The sequence below is a fragment of the Salarias fasciatus genome, chromosome 6, assembly GCF_902148845.1.
Source record: "Salarias fasciatus chromosome 6, fSalaFa1.1, whole genome shotgun sequence".
Lineage (NCBI taxonomy): Eukaryota > Metazoa > Chordata > Actinopteri > Blenniiformes > Blenniidae > Salarias > Salarias fasciatus.
In genome coordinates, this window is record NC_043750.1 from 39,760,013 (window position 1) to 39,772,739 (window position 12,727).

At 49.0% G+C, this 12,727-nt stretch overlaps 1 protein-coding gene and 1 pseudogene across 2 annotated transcripts; one reads left to right on the forward strand and one right to left on the reverse strand.

Annotated features, from left to right (window-relative positions):
• Nucleotides 1–420: 420 nt before the first annotated feature.
• On the forward strand, nucleotides 421–7,061 carry LOC115390534 (calnexin-like; annotated as a pseudogene).
• A 146-nt stretch (nucleotides 7,062–7,207) lies between these two features.
• Nucleotides 7,208–11,527, reverse strand: scoca (short coiled-coil protein a). 2 transcript variants are annotated; one of them, XM_030094439.1, is made up of 4 exons: nucleotides 11,367–11,527; nucleotides 8,968–9,039; nucleotides 8,771–8,851; nucleotides 7,208–8,568 (listed from the first exon to the last, which is right to left on the reverse strand). In XM_030094439.1, the coding sequence occupies exons 1-4, from the start codon at nucleotides 11,428–11,430 to the stop codon at nucleotides 8,426–8,428; spliced, it is 360 nt and encodes a 119-aa protein (XP_029950299.1). In that variant the 5' UTR covers nucleotides 11,431–11,527; the 3' UTR covers nucleotides 7,208–8,425. The 2 variants fall into 2 exon arrangements, with proteins under 2 accessions (XP_029950299.1, XP_029950300.1); XM_030094440.1 differs by lacking the exon at nucleotides 11,367–11,527 and adding an exon at nucleotides 10,109–10,239.
• Nucleotides 11,528–12,727: the final 1,200 nt, after the last annotated feature.

The following is a 12,727-nucleotide window of genomic DNA, read 5'->3' on the forward strand; positions in this document are numbered from 1 at the left end:
AAATCAGCATCAAAGCTTTTGTTTTGAAAATTAGTCGGATATTGTGTTGCATTCGAGGACTAATTCCAGAATTCTTTTAGAACTCCAGAAGGCGCCTAATTTTGATGGTTATAATCAAATTTTTGTTGCTTTACATAAATTCCGTGTTACATTTATTTATCAGATTTACGTAACTGCATCAATTCTTACTGTTTGTTTTTTTCATGTGCATATTTGTTCTAATTTACCTCTGTGAGCTTGCATGAAATGGCTCATTTACTGCTGTTACATAAGTTGTTTCCCTTCCCATCTGAAATTGTGATAAATTTGACATTCGCATCCAATTCTGAAACCCTCTCCATTACTTTAGTGGTTCTTGAATGCACCACTAGCGCTCAGAATGCGCATGCGCGGTGTTTCTCCGTTACTCGGGCTGTTCCCAACTTGCGGCCCTCCCCCCCTCCGGATCATAACGGTGCTCTTCCGCGGTCCTCCCCCTCCGGATCCCGGCTACAATCCCCGCGGGCCGGAATCATTAAATCTTCTTTCTGTTTTTATTGAAGCAGTTTGAATCGACGAATCTTTATTCCCTGTACTAGAAGGAGAAAGGTGTGAAGGTTCGTATGTGTGCTCGTGCCGCCTCTCCATCAATGCTAATGTAGCATGCTAACAGCTATTCATTCATTCATACCTGCGGCTTCAAAACACACATCAACTCGCATTTTATTCCAAAACGAATAATCTTTTTTCCTTTTTCTTTAGCATCAGCGTCTGTTCAATATGTGTACTACTTGTTTAAGATCGTTAATTCATCGGATAATCTTATGTTATGCTTTAGCACCGAGCGCAGATCTTGCATCATAAGGCCCGCGGGCCAGATGTGGCCGTTTAGCCCTGCTTGACAGGTCATCTGGGGGTCACTGGGAAATCCTCAATCTCATGAAAATTACTGCTATTATTGGCTTTATTACAACTCAAATGCTCATGTTGTCCAAATGATTGACCATGAACACATTATTGGTTGAGTCTGGCATGCTGGCTGGTGAAGCTCACAGCTGTTACAAAATCGGAATAAATAAAAGTTGTCATCACTGAACTCTATATGAAATTAAAAAAAATCATCAAGATTTTCAGACAGACTCTGAGAGAAACTGACACAGAGTTTCCAGTTTATAAAGAAAACAAAGACATTGTGTCAATGGGGTCAAAGTTTCCCATCGTGATTTAGAATGCAAATTTCACACTGAAACGTGAAACTGGATGCCCACAGTGAAAATTGCAGTTGGCCCACAAAACATCAACATTTTTGCCACAACTGACCTGTGTGCTAATTTTATGCAAGTCTGAGCACGTTTAGGCCGTCAAAAATGCAGCAGTTCTAGGAGAAGAAGAAGAAGTAGAATTCCCAGCATTCCAGTTGTTCCTTCGCTCCTCTGCCCTTGGCATAAAACATGTTACTTTATTGAAATTCATTTTGATCAAAAAATATAATCAAATGTTGTAATTCAATATCTTTAAAGCAAATTTTCATCACCTATCCAGTCAAAGTGGAAACCCTGTTTATGCTCTGCAGGTTTAGGTCTTCATCATGTTGTTATCACTCCTTCCTCCTCCTCCTACTCTTCCTCCCTGATGAGATGTGGGGTAAAGCGTGCCGCTGAGCCGTCTGCAGCCATCTTTCATTTCCTGCCGCTCGCGATGAGCCGATCAATAACTGAAAGGAAGCATTACTCAGCACCTGGTCTGCTTCATTCAGCCAGCGCAGGGCTGGAGAGCGGGAGAGGAAGCGTGTGGAAGTAGAAAGGTTTTAGTGGTTCATCTGGTGGTGAAACAAAACATGGAACAGCAGAGGAAAGTTCTGATTGCAGGATTTTTTTGTCAAGGATTTTCAGAAAAAGAAGAGAGAAAACGATGTGAAGGCTTCTAGTGGGAATGAATGTGACCTCCATCACTTCACTCACTCATCCCTTCATCATTTTACACACCGCGCTCTATTTATATCACTGACACCACACTCCAGCACACACACACACACACACACACACACACACACTGGCTCCATAAATAAACTGCCTTCTCACACCTGCCTCTTCCTCCCCTCCCCCTCCTCCTCCTCGCCCTCTGCTCCCTCCTGCAGATGAAGTTGGACGGAGGTTGGGTGTGTCGAGCGCTGCTCCTCTCCTCCCTGGTTGCCATGGCGGCGGCGGCGTCCATGGAGGAGCAGCCGGACGCTGACATGCTGGACCTGGACGACGAGGAGCTGGGCCTGGACGAGGAGGAGATGCAGGTGCTGATGGCCGAGGATGAGGAGGAGGAGGACGAAGCGACAGTGACGGACGAAGAGCTTCCTGAGGAGACCGGCGGGAAAGACGCAGCCGGACCCGACATGTCTTTCGAGGTCGGTCCATCAAAAAGCCGACTCGACGTGTTGAAAAGCTGGTTTTCATGAGCTCGCTTCATCCTTTCGTGTGTGTCCAGGTGACGTATAAGACGCCCGTCCCCACCGGAGACGTGTACTTCGCAGAAACCTTTGACGACGGATCACTGAGCAGGTGAACTGTGGATTCCTTTTATTCTGGTGGGACTGACAGATCAGGCTGTGATTGATCCTCACAATACTCAGTTTATGGATCTAGATAAATCTGCACACTTTTTTAATGTCTTTAAACCTTCAAACATGTTTGTCTGAAGTATAAACTTGACTGTTTCCATATTTAAATTAAAACTGGATCTGGATGTGCGCAGAGCTGATTCACTTTAAGCTTTTGGACAAAACTCAAGATCCCAAGAAAAACGTTTAGCAGGTTTTTATTTGGTTTGATGACGCGACACCTTCAAGTTTGACTAAAAAACACTCAACTCGATGTGTGGAAAGTGAGTTGTGGCTTTCCTGAGTGGAACATTTCCACACACACCGGTCAGTCGGAGTGTGTTTATCCGAGTCAGAAAGCGTAAATGTGCTGTGATCCCCTGCAGGTGGCAGCAGTCTAAAACCGTGAAGGAGGACGCCGACGACGACATCGCCAAATACGACGGTTTGTGGCTCTTCTCTCTGTCAGTGTGTCTACTATATTTCTAGAGCACTTTTCTCTCAGAATGACTCAAAGGAAATTAAAACAAAAATATGCAGGATGTTAAATGCAAGAGAATCCTGAAAATTTTCAAAAATTTGATGAAAATGTTCACGTTCGGCCAGACGCTGCAGCGGGTTCATGATTATCTTGCGTGGCGCCATCGCTTCCTGTCTCCTGTAGGAAAGTGGAGCGTGGAGCAGCTGAAGGAGAACAAGGTTCCCGGGGACCTGGGCCTGGTGCTGAAGTCCCGAGCCAAGCACCACGCCATCGCCGCCCTGCTGGACAAACCCTTCGTCTTCCAGGACGAGCCCCTGGTCGTCCAGTGAGGCCCTCACCCGCTCAGACTCACACTCCGTCTGTTTTAAACTCCGACACGACCACCGTCGGGGCCTGACGGGCGCCGTGTGTTGCAGGTACGAGGTGAACTTCCAGGATGGCATCGACTGCGGCGGAGCGTACATCAAACTGCTCTCAGACAGCGGAAATCTCAACCTGGTCAGTGTGTTCAAGAACATATTCATTTCATCATCAAATATCCGAAATTCGGCGTATTTTTGCTTGTTGGACTCTGAGTCTGTTGTGGGCTGACCGGTTCTCCTCTGCAGGAGCAGTTTCACGACCGCACGCCCTACACCATCATGTTCGGACCGGATAAATGCGGCGAGGACTACAAGCTGCACTTCATCTTCCGCCACCGGAACCCGCTCAACAAGGACGTGGAGGAGAAGCACGCCAAGAGGGCCGACGTGGACCTGAAGAAGTTCTACACCGACAAGAAGACTCACCTCTACACGCTGGGTGTGTGGCCGCACAGCAGCTGGCGAGGAGCAGAGCAAAGATAAAGATCTGTGACGTTCTGATTGGGTGGAAGCATCCCGGTCCCGCTTACATTTAACACCTGAACAGTGGGCCCAGGATGGAGCCTTGGGGAACTCCTCACGTCACTTTCTCCAGGTTTAAAGTTAAACTGTGACAAATAGAAGTCAGCGTCTTCCAGTTAGGATGCAAAAAGTGTTTCAGTCTTTCTACTTGAGTGAGAATGCTCCAGTTCTTTCCAGAAGTCAGAAACAGTTTCCTTCTGGTTTCCTTCTGGTGTCAGTCCTGAATCCAGACAACAGCTACGAGATGTTCATCGACCAGTCCCAGGTGAGCCGCGGCAGCCTGCTGGAGGACGTGGTTCCGCCGGTCAACCCCCCCAAGGAGATCGACGACCCCAACGACTCCAAGCCGGAGGACTGGGACGAGAGGGCCAAGATCCCCGACCCCGAGGCCGTGAAGCCCGACGACTGGGACGAGGACGCGCCGGTGAAGGTGGAGGACCCCGACGCCCTGAAGCCGGAGGGCTGGCTGGACTACGAGTCCGAGTTCATCTCCGACCCCAGCGCCGAGAAGCCCGAGGACTGGTAGAGACGCCCCCCCCCCCCCCCCCCCCAGCCTGTCCTCGAACGGTGTTTGAGTGCGCCGGTCTGTCTGCTGACGCGCCGTCCTCCGTGTCCACAGGGACGAGGAGATGGACGGCGAGTGGGAGGCGCCGCAGATCCCCAACCCGGCCTGCGAGACCGCCCCCGGCTGCGGCCTGTGGAAACGCCCCATGATCAACAACCCGCTGTACAAGGGCAAGTGGAAGCCTGCGCTGGTGGACAACCCCAACTACCAGGTACCCGGTCTGAGTCCCTTCTCCATCAGATCAACGCCTTTCTCTCAGCCCCACAGGGCAGGGCTGCCCAGGTTCTTCCTCTGAAAGCTTTCTTGTCCTCTGCCTCTCTCTCTCTCCAGGGAGTCTGGAAGCCACGGAAGATCATCAACCCGGAGTACTTCGAGGACCTGCAGCCCTTCAGGATGACCCCCTTCAGGGCTCTGGGCCTGGAGCTGTGGTCCATGACCTCTGACATCTACTTCGACAACTTCATCATCACCTCCCACAAGGAGGTGGCCGACCGCTGGGCCTCCGACAGCTGGGGGCTGAAGAAGCTGGTGGCCAGCGCCAACGAGGTGAGTGGCCCTCAGCGCCCCCCCCCTCCCCTGGAAGACCCCCTCCCCGGTGCTGACGGTTTGACTTCTTCCAGCCGGGGATCTTCGCTCAGCTGATGATCGCCGCCGAGGAGCGTCCGTGGCTCTGGGTGATCTACATCCTGACGGTGGGCCTGCCGGTGGGACTCGCCGTGCTCTTCTGCTGGCCCAAGGTACGGACCGACCGACACACCGCCGCGCCGGCCGGCCGGGGCCTCATGATGAACCGGACGACCTGTTTCCTGTTTGTGTGGCAGAAACCAGACGATGAGTACAAGTACAAGAAGGTGGAGGTGCCTCCAGCTGACGCAGAGGAGGAAGAGGAGGAGGAGGAGGAGGAGGAGGAAGAGGCGGCGGCAGCTGACGAGGAGGACAAGGGAGCTGCAGAAGCACCGGCTGCAGGTAAACACACACACACACACACACACACACACACACACACACTCTTCAGCATTTGAACTAATGTCTCGTTTCTTCATCCTATCTGAAGCAGCGGAGGCCGAGGAAGAGGAGGAGGAAGAGGAGGACACTGGAAACACAGGGACAATCTAGAAGGGGAGGAGGAAGAGGAGGAGGAGGAGGAGGGAGAGGAGGAGAGCAAAGCTCCAGAGAGAACATCAGAAGACCAGGTTGGTGTCGAAGAAGAAGAAGATACTGCAGAGCTTGGATCACCGCAGACACTCATGGATGCAACACCACTCATTCATTCATTCACTCATTCATTCATTCTGTAGTACTTGTGGTGAATCTGTTTTGACCGTCCTGAATATTCATTCTGAGCTCACAAAGCAGACACACTTCCTCTGACCACGGGGAGTATTTATTGATCGTATTGATTATTGGCTAAACTGTAAAATGTCACCGAACACAGCGAGTCGGTGCATGAACAGAACACACCGGACTCATACAAAAACCTTTTTTTTTTTTGACAATATTCCTTTCATTTTTAATGGATTTATTTCTAATTCTAAAGTTAGCTTTGTTTTCATTATTGATATTTTCAGACTTAATTTATTTTTTGACTTTTCTCCATAAATGAATCAATAAACACGTGAGCTGTACAGCTCCACACTGCCCCCCTCAGGTCACCGGGGGTATTAAACGGCGTGTTTCTCCCTGCAGGTGAAGGAGGGAGGAGACTCGGCCGAGGAGAGCCACAAACAAGCCGTGAGGAAGAGGAGGGTACGGAAAGACTGAGGAGGAGGAGCAGCTCCCTCCAACCAGCCGGTAGCCTGCAGTCCCCCCCCCAACCCCCCCCTCGCTGTGGAGCTCCATCACCAGAGTTCCTGCAGTCTGAAGTCTATCTCCACCCCGAGACCCCCCCCCCCCCTCCAAACATACGCCTGAAATACACCAAACCCCCCCCACATCCACCCAGCCTGATAAGCCCCGCCCCCTCCCCGTCCTGCTTCACCCCCGTCTATTTCTGCGTGCGTGTGTGTGTGCGCGTGCACGTGTCTCTCCCCTCCTTCTGTCCTTGTTTAACGGAACTGGCCTGAAGACGGCGCTCTTCAGCGTTCCGGGATGACAGAACGTTCCGGACGAATCCTGAGACCGCAGGAGCGTTTCATCTGAACAAGTCGCCTCAGTTTAGAGCTAAAAATTACCTCTTTTTGTTTTTTAAATGAAGAAAAAAGATGCTCGGTTTAGATTTTAGGTCGTTTGTGACGAGCATCAATTACTTTTCTGTGTTTTTTGTTTTTTTTATGGAGTTTCACCAACTAATGCAGTTAGCACTGACAGCTCTATTTATTGATCATTATTTTATTCATCATGCAGACAGATTTCCTCTCAGTGTTTTGGAGCGACCCCGACGTGGGGGCAGCTTCAGCAGATCGCTAAACCCCAGAACCCGTCGCTTCAGAATGAGGGATTGTTTGGGGTTTTTTTTGTGTGTGTGTGTGTGTGTTTTGTCTGAATGCCTTGGCTCTGCGTGGATCTGTTCACGTCGGCCGGTTTCCTGGAGGAAGACAGCACTTTCTGTTCGGGTTTCTGATCGGCTCCGGGCTTTTGTAGTTCACCCTCTGGCCAGACGGTGGCAGATTTCTCCCCCCGTTTACATTTGTTTGCAAATTGTACATTGCTCTTGGAAAAATAAAACTTATTTAATACAAAAAAAAAAAAGAGAGCCTGAAGTTTGATTCAGTGAGACGGATCTTAGGATATTAGGATTTTATTAAAACAAACAAAACTCATCTTTAAAGGCAGAGGTGCAGTTTCTCCACACAGAAAGGAGACGGTAGCAGGATGCGTGTAGACGGGACACAAACGGCAAAATACTTTTTACAACTGTTAAAAAATATCAAAATAACTTGAATAAATTACAGCATATACAGCCAGCCTCTCGAACCTCATCCCCCCCGCTTTGCTCCCCAGATGGAAGGAACCGGAACCAGAGGATCCACGCTCAGCTCTCACTTTAAAGGGTTTACAAACGGAAGGAAAACCAGAAGTCGGATTAAAAGCGGCCCGCTGAGCCTCGTTTTCACACTAAACTGACAAAACTCTTCATCTAGTTCTGATCTTAGTGGATTAAATATTCAGATTAAGCATTAAATCGTAACATTTAAGTCATCCCTCTTCAGGAAACTGATCATATTTTCGAGGCAATGAGGCTGATGTCAAATTACAAGACGCTGTTGACAATGAGAATTGGAGGACCACGAGGCTGGTGTCAAATTGCAGATATTTGCAGATCCATTCCAGACTTAAGGCTGTGAACTCTCTGAATTAATCCTGGTGTCAAATGACACAGCTCACTTTAAAATTCAGCAAAAACTAAAACAGGAGCACAGCAGACCCTCTTTTAATACGACTTCCTCCTTTAATATGTTCTACTTTTAACGACTTCCTGTTTCTGTGCTTTCTAAAGGTACCAACAAACACTGATTTAAATCTTCTGCATCCAGGGATTATGGATTAGATATGCTGAACGATCTCGATATACGATGCAAACATGCCGTCTAAATACTCGATTCTCTGTAACACTGATTTCCTCCTGCGACTTCTGACTCCCAACTCTTCCACAAAAACACGTCACAAAATGAAACTGAAGGAACTGAAAGGCAGATGAATGAGCTCCAGTCGGGACGCTGGGGTTGGTTTTTAGCACAGTGGGTCAGTTTGAGTCCAGGAAATCAGATCGAAACGTTATTTTACAAACAGAGCGGGAAGGAGAAACCTTTGGGTCGGAACATGAAGAGGTTAGAGGAGACATCTCGCCGTGGACCAGCGGCTCCGGGCCGCATCGACTCTACAGGTTAACATGAGTGAGTCGGCAGGAAAGAGTCACTCCAGGTTACTGAAACAGAAAGTGGGGAAGCGGAGAACCTCCGCCGGGTTTCCTCCTCCTCCTCCCCGGATCACTTCCTCTTGCTCTTGGTGTCGGTGGTCTGGAAGACGCTGGAGGCCGACATGAGGTTCTCGATGTACTGACCCAGGACCTGGTTCTCCGACTTCAGCTTCAGGTTCTCCTCTTTGACGGCGTCCACTCGGGCCGACAGGTCTGAGACGGCGGCGAACCGGAGGAGAACGGTTAGACGCTACACCATCCACACAGATCTCACTGACATCAGATTACCATATCAGCCTTTAGGGATTTGTTTATTTGGGAGTCATTGATAAAATCATTTCAGCCACTTTCTGTGTCTCTGTTTATTTAAATGTAACATCGTTTCATGGCACAGACTCCGGTCCGCTCGTGTTACCTTCCAGAGTGTGCTGCAGCTCCAGGACCTGGTTTATTAACCGGGTCTTCTCCTCCATCTCCACCTGGTTCTCCACGTCTCCTGCAGCACACACACACACACACACACACACACACACACACACACACACACACACACACACACACAGTCAAACACTGTTCCACACTGTCAGTGTTCCCGGCAGAGAGCGGACGCACCGTCGATGTCGCAGTTCATGATGAAGAGGTCGCTCTCCTGGGTGGGATACAGGGCTGCAGGTCCAGAGTCCACTGGGAGAGAGAGAGAGAGAGAGAGAGAGAGAGAAACCCATCAGCCACAACATTATAACCATCGGTAATCCAACCCTGCTCTGCTGGCTGCTGGGAAATATCAGGCGGGATGTGAAGATTCACACACATGAAGCAGGTTACAGTTATGGGATGTCAGGATGGTCGACCTTTAGAGCTGCGGCCGCTGTCTCTCTCAGCCTTATGTCTTATTAATGTGGAAACAGGAATGCAGAGAATCTCTGCTAGGACACGAACTGTATCGTCAGCCCGTGGCAGGGTGAGCACACTCACTGACAGCTTAGCTGTCCTCTTGAGCTTTGAGGACTTGGAAAACAGCGAGGATGGAGGTGAGATTAACCCGGATGAGATGAAAAGCATTGGAAAAGCAGAAGTGGGCTCAGGGAGAACATGCAGCTCAAACAGAGAGGGTTAATAAACTGTCTAGGAATATAGTCTTGAAATGTGAATGAAAGTCGTGTTACAAACATCTGAAGACGAAAATTGGTACTTTATTTCCTGTGTGTGTGTGTGTGTGTGTGTGTGTGTGTCAGACCCACCCAGACAGTGATGCTCTCTGACCAGCAGGTCATCCTGGATAAAAACCACTACACTGACAGGTAACAGTGTAATCTAGCAGGCCCAGTGAGCGATGCTATGATCCAGCACGGTGTTTGTGGCGTGCGGACGGAAGAAGGCCGGGCCTACCGCCGGTCCTCAGGCCGACAACAAGCCTTCTGACGCGCATCCAACGTGTCCGATAATGGATCCAGGTCCGTTAGCAATGTTTGCTAACTAGCTTCGGAGCTAGCCACGCCTATGAAGCCGCAGTGAATGGAGCCCGTTTGAAATCAAATATCTAGTTCACGTCGCAGATATTCACATATCTCTTAAAATTCACACTAAGAAGATAATAAATATATATTTCATCCTGTTTGGTCGGGTGAAGCGAGCTGTCAGAAGCTAACTCCTGCAGCTTTAGCTTGAAATCACAACAAGCTAGCTGCTATTTTTCTCTCTGTTTTTACCCTCACGAGACATCAAGCGGGAATGTGAGAGATTAAAAACTCACCTAATCTCAGAAAATATCTTCTCCTTTTAGCGGAGTGTGGGTGTAATGAGATTACTGTGGTGATGGTGATGAAGAGGAGGAAGACAGCTGGACACCAAGCGACAGTAGAGGCAGTACCGCAACACACCGACAGGGGGAGACAGACAGAGAGAGAGAGAGAGAGAGAGAGAGAGAGAGAGAGAGACAGACAGACAGACAGACAGAGAGAGAGAGAGAGAGTGCTGCTTCCATTTTTGCAACATTTTTTCTTTCTTTTTTTAAATCTGGAAACATGTTGATCACAAACTTCAAATACTTCCATCAAAATATGAAAAAAACTAAAGATTTTAGCTCCTGAGAAATGTTTTGTCAGTGTTGACTGAAGCGAAGCAGAAGATGGATTAATGAATGATTATAACACGATGTTTGTTCATCTGATCACTTTAAGAGCAGAAACAACTTGAAAAGGTCTGGAGAAGCAGCAACAACCAAACCTCGAGTTGGAGACAGAAGAAATGTGAATCAGAAGCGTGTTTCAGTTGGAGTCAAGCTGCGTCGGTCCTTTGAGTTTGTTGCACAAACAAGACCAGAAAGTCTCAGAAATCGGAGAAAGTTTGGTCAGAAGTCTTTGTCCGCGTTGCAAGATATTTGGTTGAATTTGCACAACTGGATAAAAATAGCAAATATTTGAAGTTCCTCCTCTGAGCCTGGTCCTGGTTCTGCAGGTTTCTCCTCCTCTGAGCCTGGTCCTGGTTCTGCAGGTTTCTCCTCTCTGTCTCTCGCCTTGTTTCTCACTCATGAGCCTAACTTGCTTCACATTAACCTCTGCTGAAACAAATCTCTCACTCGCACAGGGAGAACATGCAAACTATACACAGATCGGCCCATTCCGCTTCATCGGCCCTAACTAGAAGGGAGGAAGCAGACAGAGAGATAAACCCATCAGCTGATCAGCAGTGAGCTGACTTCAGTTCAAACTGAAAGCTGTGTGTGTGGCTTTATGAGGAGCCACACCTCTTACACACACACACACACACACACACTGCAACACAAGCTTCACCGGCTTATGTCCTCACCAGTCAGAGAAGCCACATGTGAGCGTCTCCATATCAGAACTCAGGAGGAAGCTTGCCTCTCAGCAGGCAGGACCGACAGAGAGACAGCAGCTCTGCAGCGCCACGGGTCCATTAAAGTCACTGGACCTTCAGTAACTGTAACCTCACTGAGGGTTTTGAACCCCCAGCCGGTTCTGAGCGGTCAGAGAATAAAGCAGCTGTACCTGGATCGTCCGTCAGGGAGATGTTGGTGAACGTCCCGTCCTCCTCCTCCACCTCGGCCTCCATGACCTCCGACTTTTTCCTCCTTTCGGCTCCTTTTCTCCCGTCTCTCTCTCTCTCTCTCTCTCTCTCTCTCTCTCTGTCTGTGCTTCCTCCTCTCTCACCTGCCGCCTCCACTGAGCGTCTGTACCTGTCCGACCTGCAGAGCGGCTCAGGTTACATTACTGTCATGTGAGAGCGTCACCATGGCTACCGCCTGACCCAAACACAGGACGCAATCCAGGAAGTGGCAGGGGTCAAAGTTCACACACACACACACACACCACACACACACACGCTCAGTCTTGTATTTCTATCCTTGTGGGGACCGTCCATTGACTCCCATTCATGTCTAGCCCCTAACCCTGACCCTTACCCTAACCCTAACCCACACCACAACAAAGCCTAACCCTAAAGAAATGTTTTTGCACTTTTACTTTTTTCAGTAACAACAACATGGTCAAGAAAACACTGTTTCTCCTACTTAGGACCGGAAAAAGGTCCCCACAAGGCACGTCGTTCCACGTTTTGCTATCCTTGTGGGGACATTTGGCCCCGACAAGGATAGAAATACAAGAACACACACACACACACACACACACACACACACACACACACACACACACACACACACAGTGTGTGCGTGTGTGTGGCAGCAGGCTGCCCTCTGCTGGTTGCAGCTGGACACTGCAGCTCCGCCTCCGCCTCCATCACGCTGCAGCAGGTGGAGACAGAGCCTCACAGTGACTCTGCACTTTCCTCCTGGTGGACAGGAACATCTGGGCCTGGAGGCCACTCTCTGTAAGAACTTTTCATATTCTCCTCGTGCAGTTGTGACTTTTCTGTCTTTTATTTGGTGAGCTGTGGCTTCAGATCACATCCAGCTCCATTTCATGCTCCGTACATGAAGCAGTAGAGGATGAATGGGTGGATGTCACATATTCTCCCTATTTCATCAGTCATAGTTCCAAAAAAACACTCAGATGTGTTTGTTTTTCTCTTGACCTTTCTTTGTTTATCATTTCCCAGCAGCCAGAGGCAGAGCGTGGTCTCAGTACAGAGGGGGGGGAGGGGCCCTTTTGACAGTAATTTTACCATTCAAACAATCCCTCATGCTGCCATCAAACAACACACGAATGCTCACTTTTATTGAGCCAAGCAAACCTATATGCCTCAGAAAGCAGAATAAAGTCACAAACCAGTTCACAAACTTGTTCTGAAGAACAAATACACATACGCACGCACACGAACAAATGCGGCCTGACAGGTGTCAATCTCAGAGCGTCCGCTGTCCATGGTGCTGAAAACTCAGATAAAAACTCAC

Excerpts from the sequence above, each read along its gene's own strand:
- scoca (XM_030094439.1), bottom strand. The coding sequence starts at position 11,430 with ATGGAGGCCGAGGTGGAGGAGGAGGACGGGACGTTCACCAACATCTCC. Across the intron at positions 9,040-11,366 it reads CTCCCTGACGGACGATCCAG|TGGACTCTGGACCTGCAGCC; the intron begins GTACAGCTGCTT and ends TCTCTCTCCCAG. Across the intron at positions 8,569-8,770 it reads GCTGCAGCACACTCTGGAAG|ACCTGTCGGCCCGAGTGGAC; the intron begins GTAACACGAGCG and ends CCGCCGTCTCAG.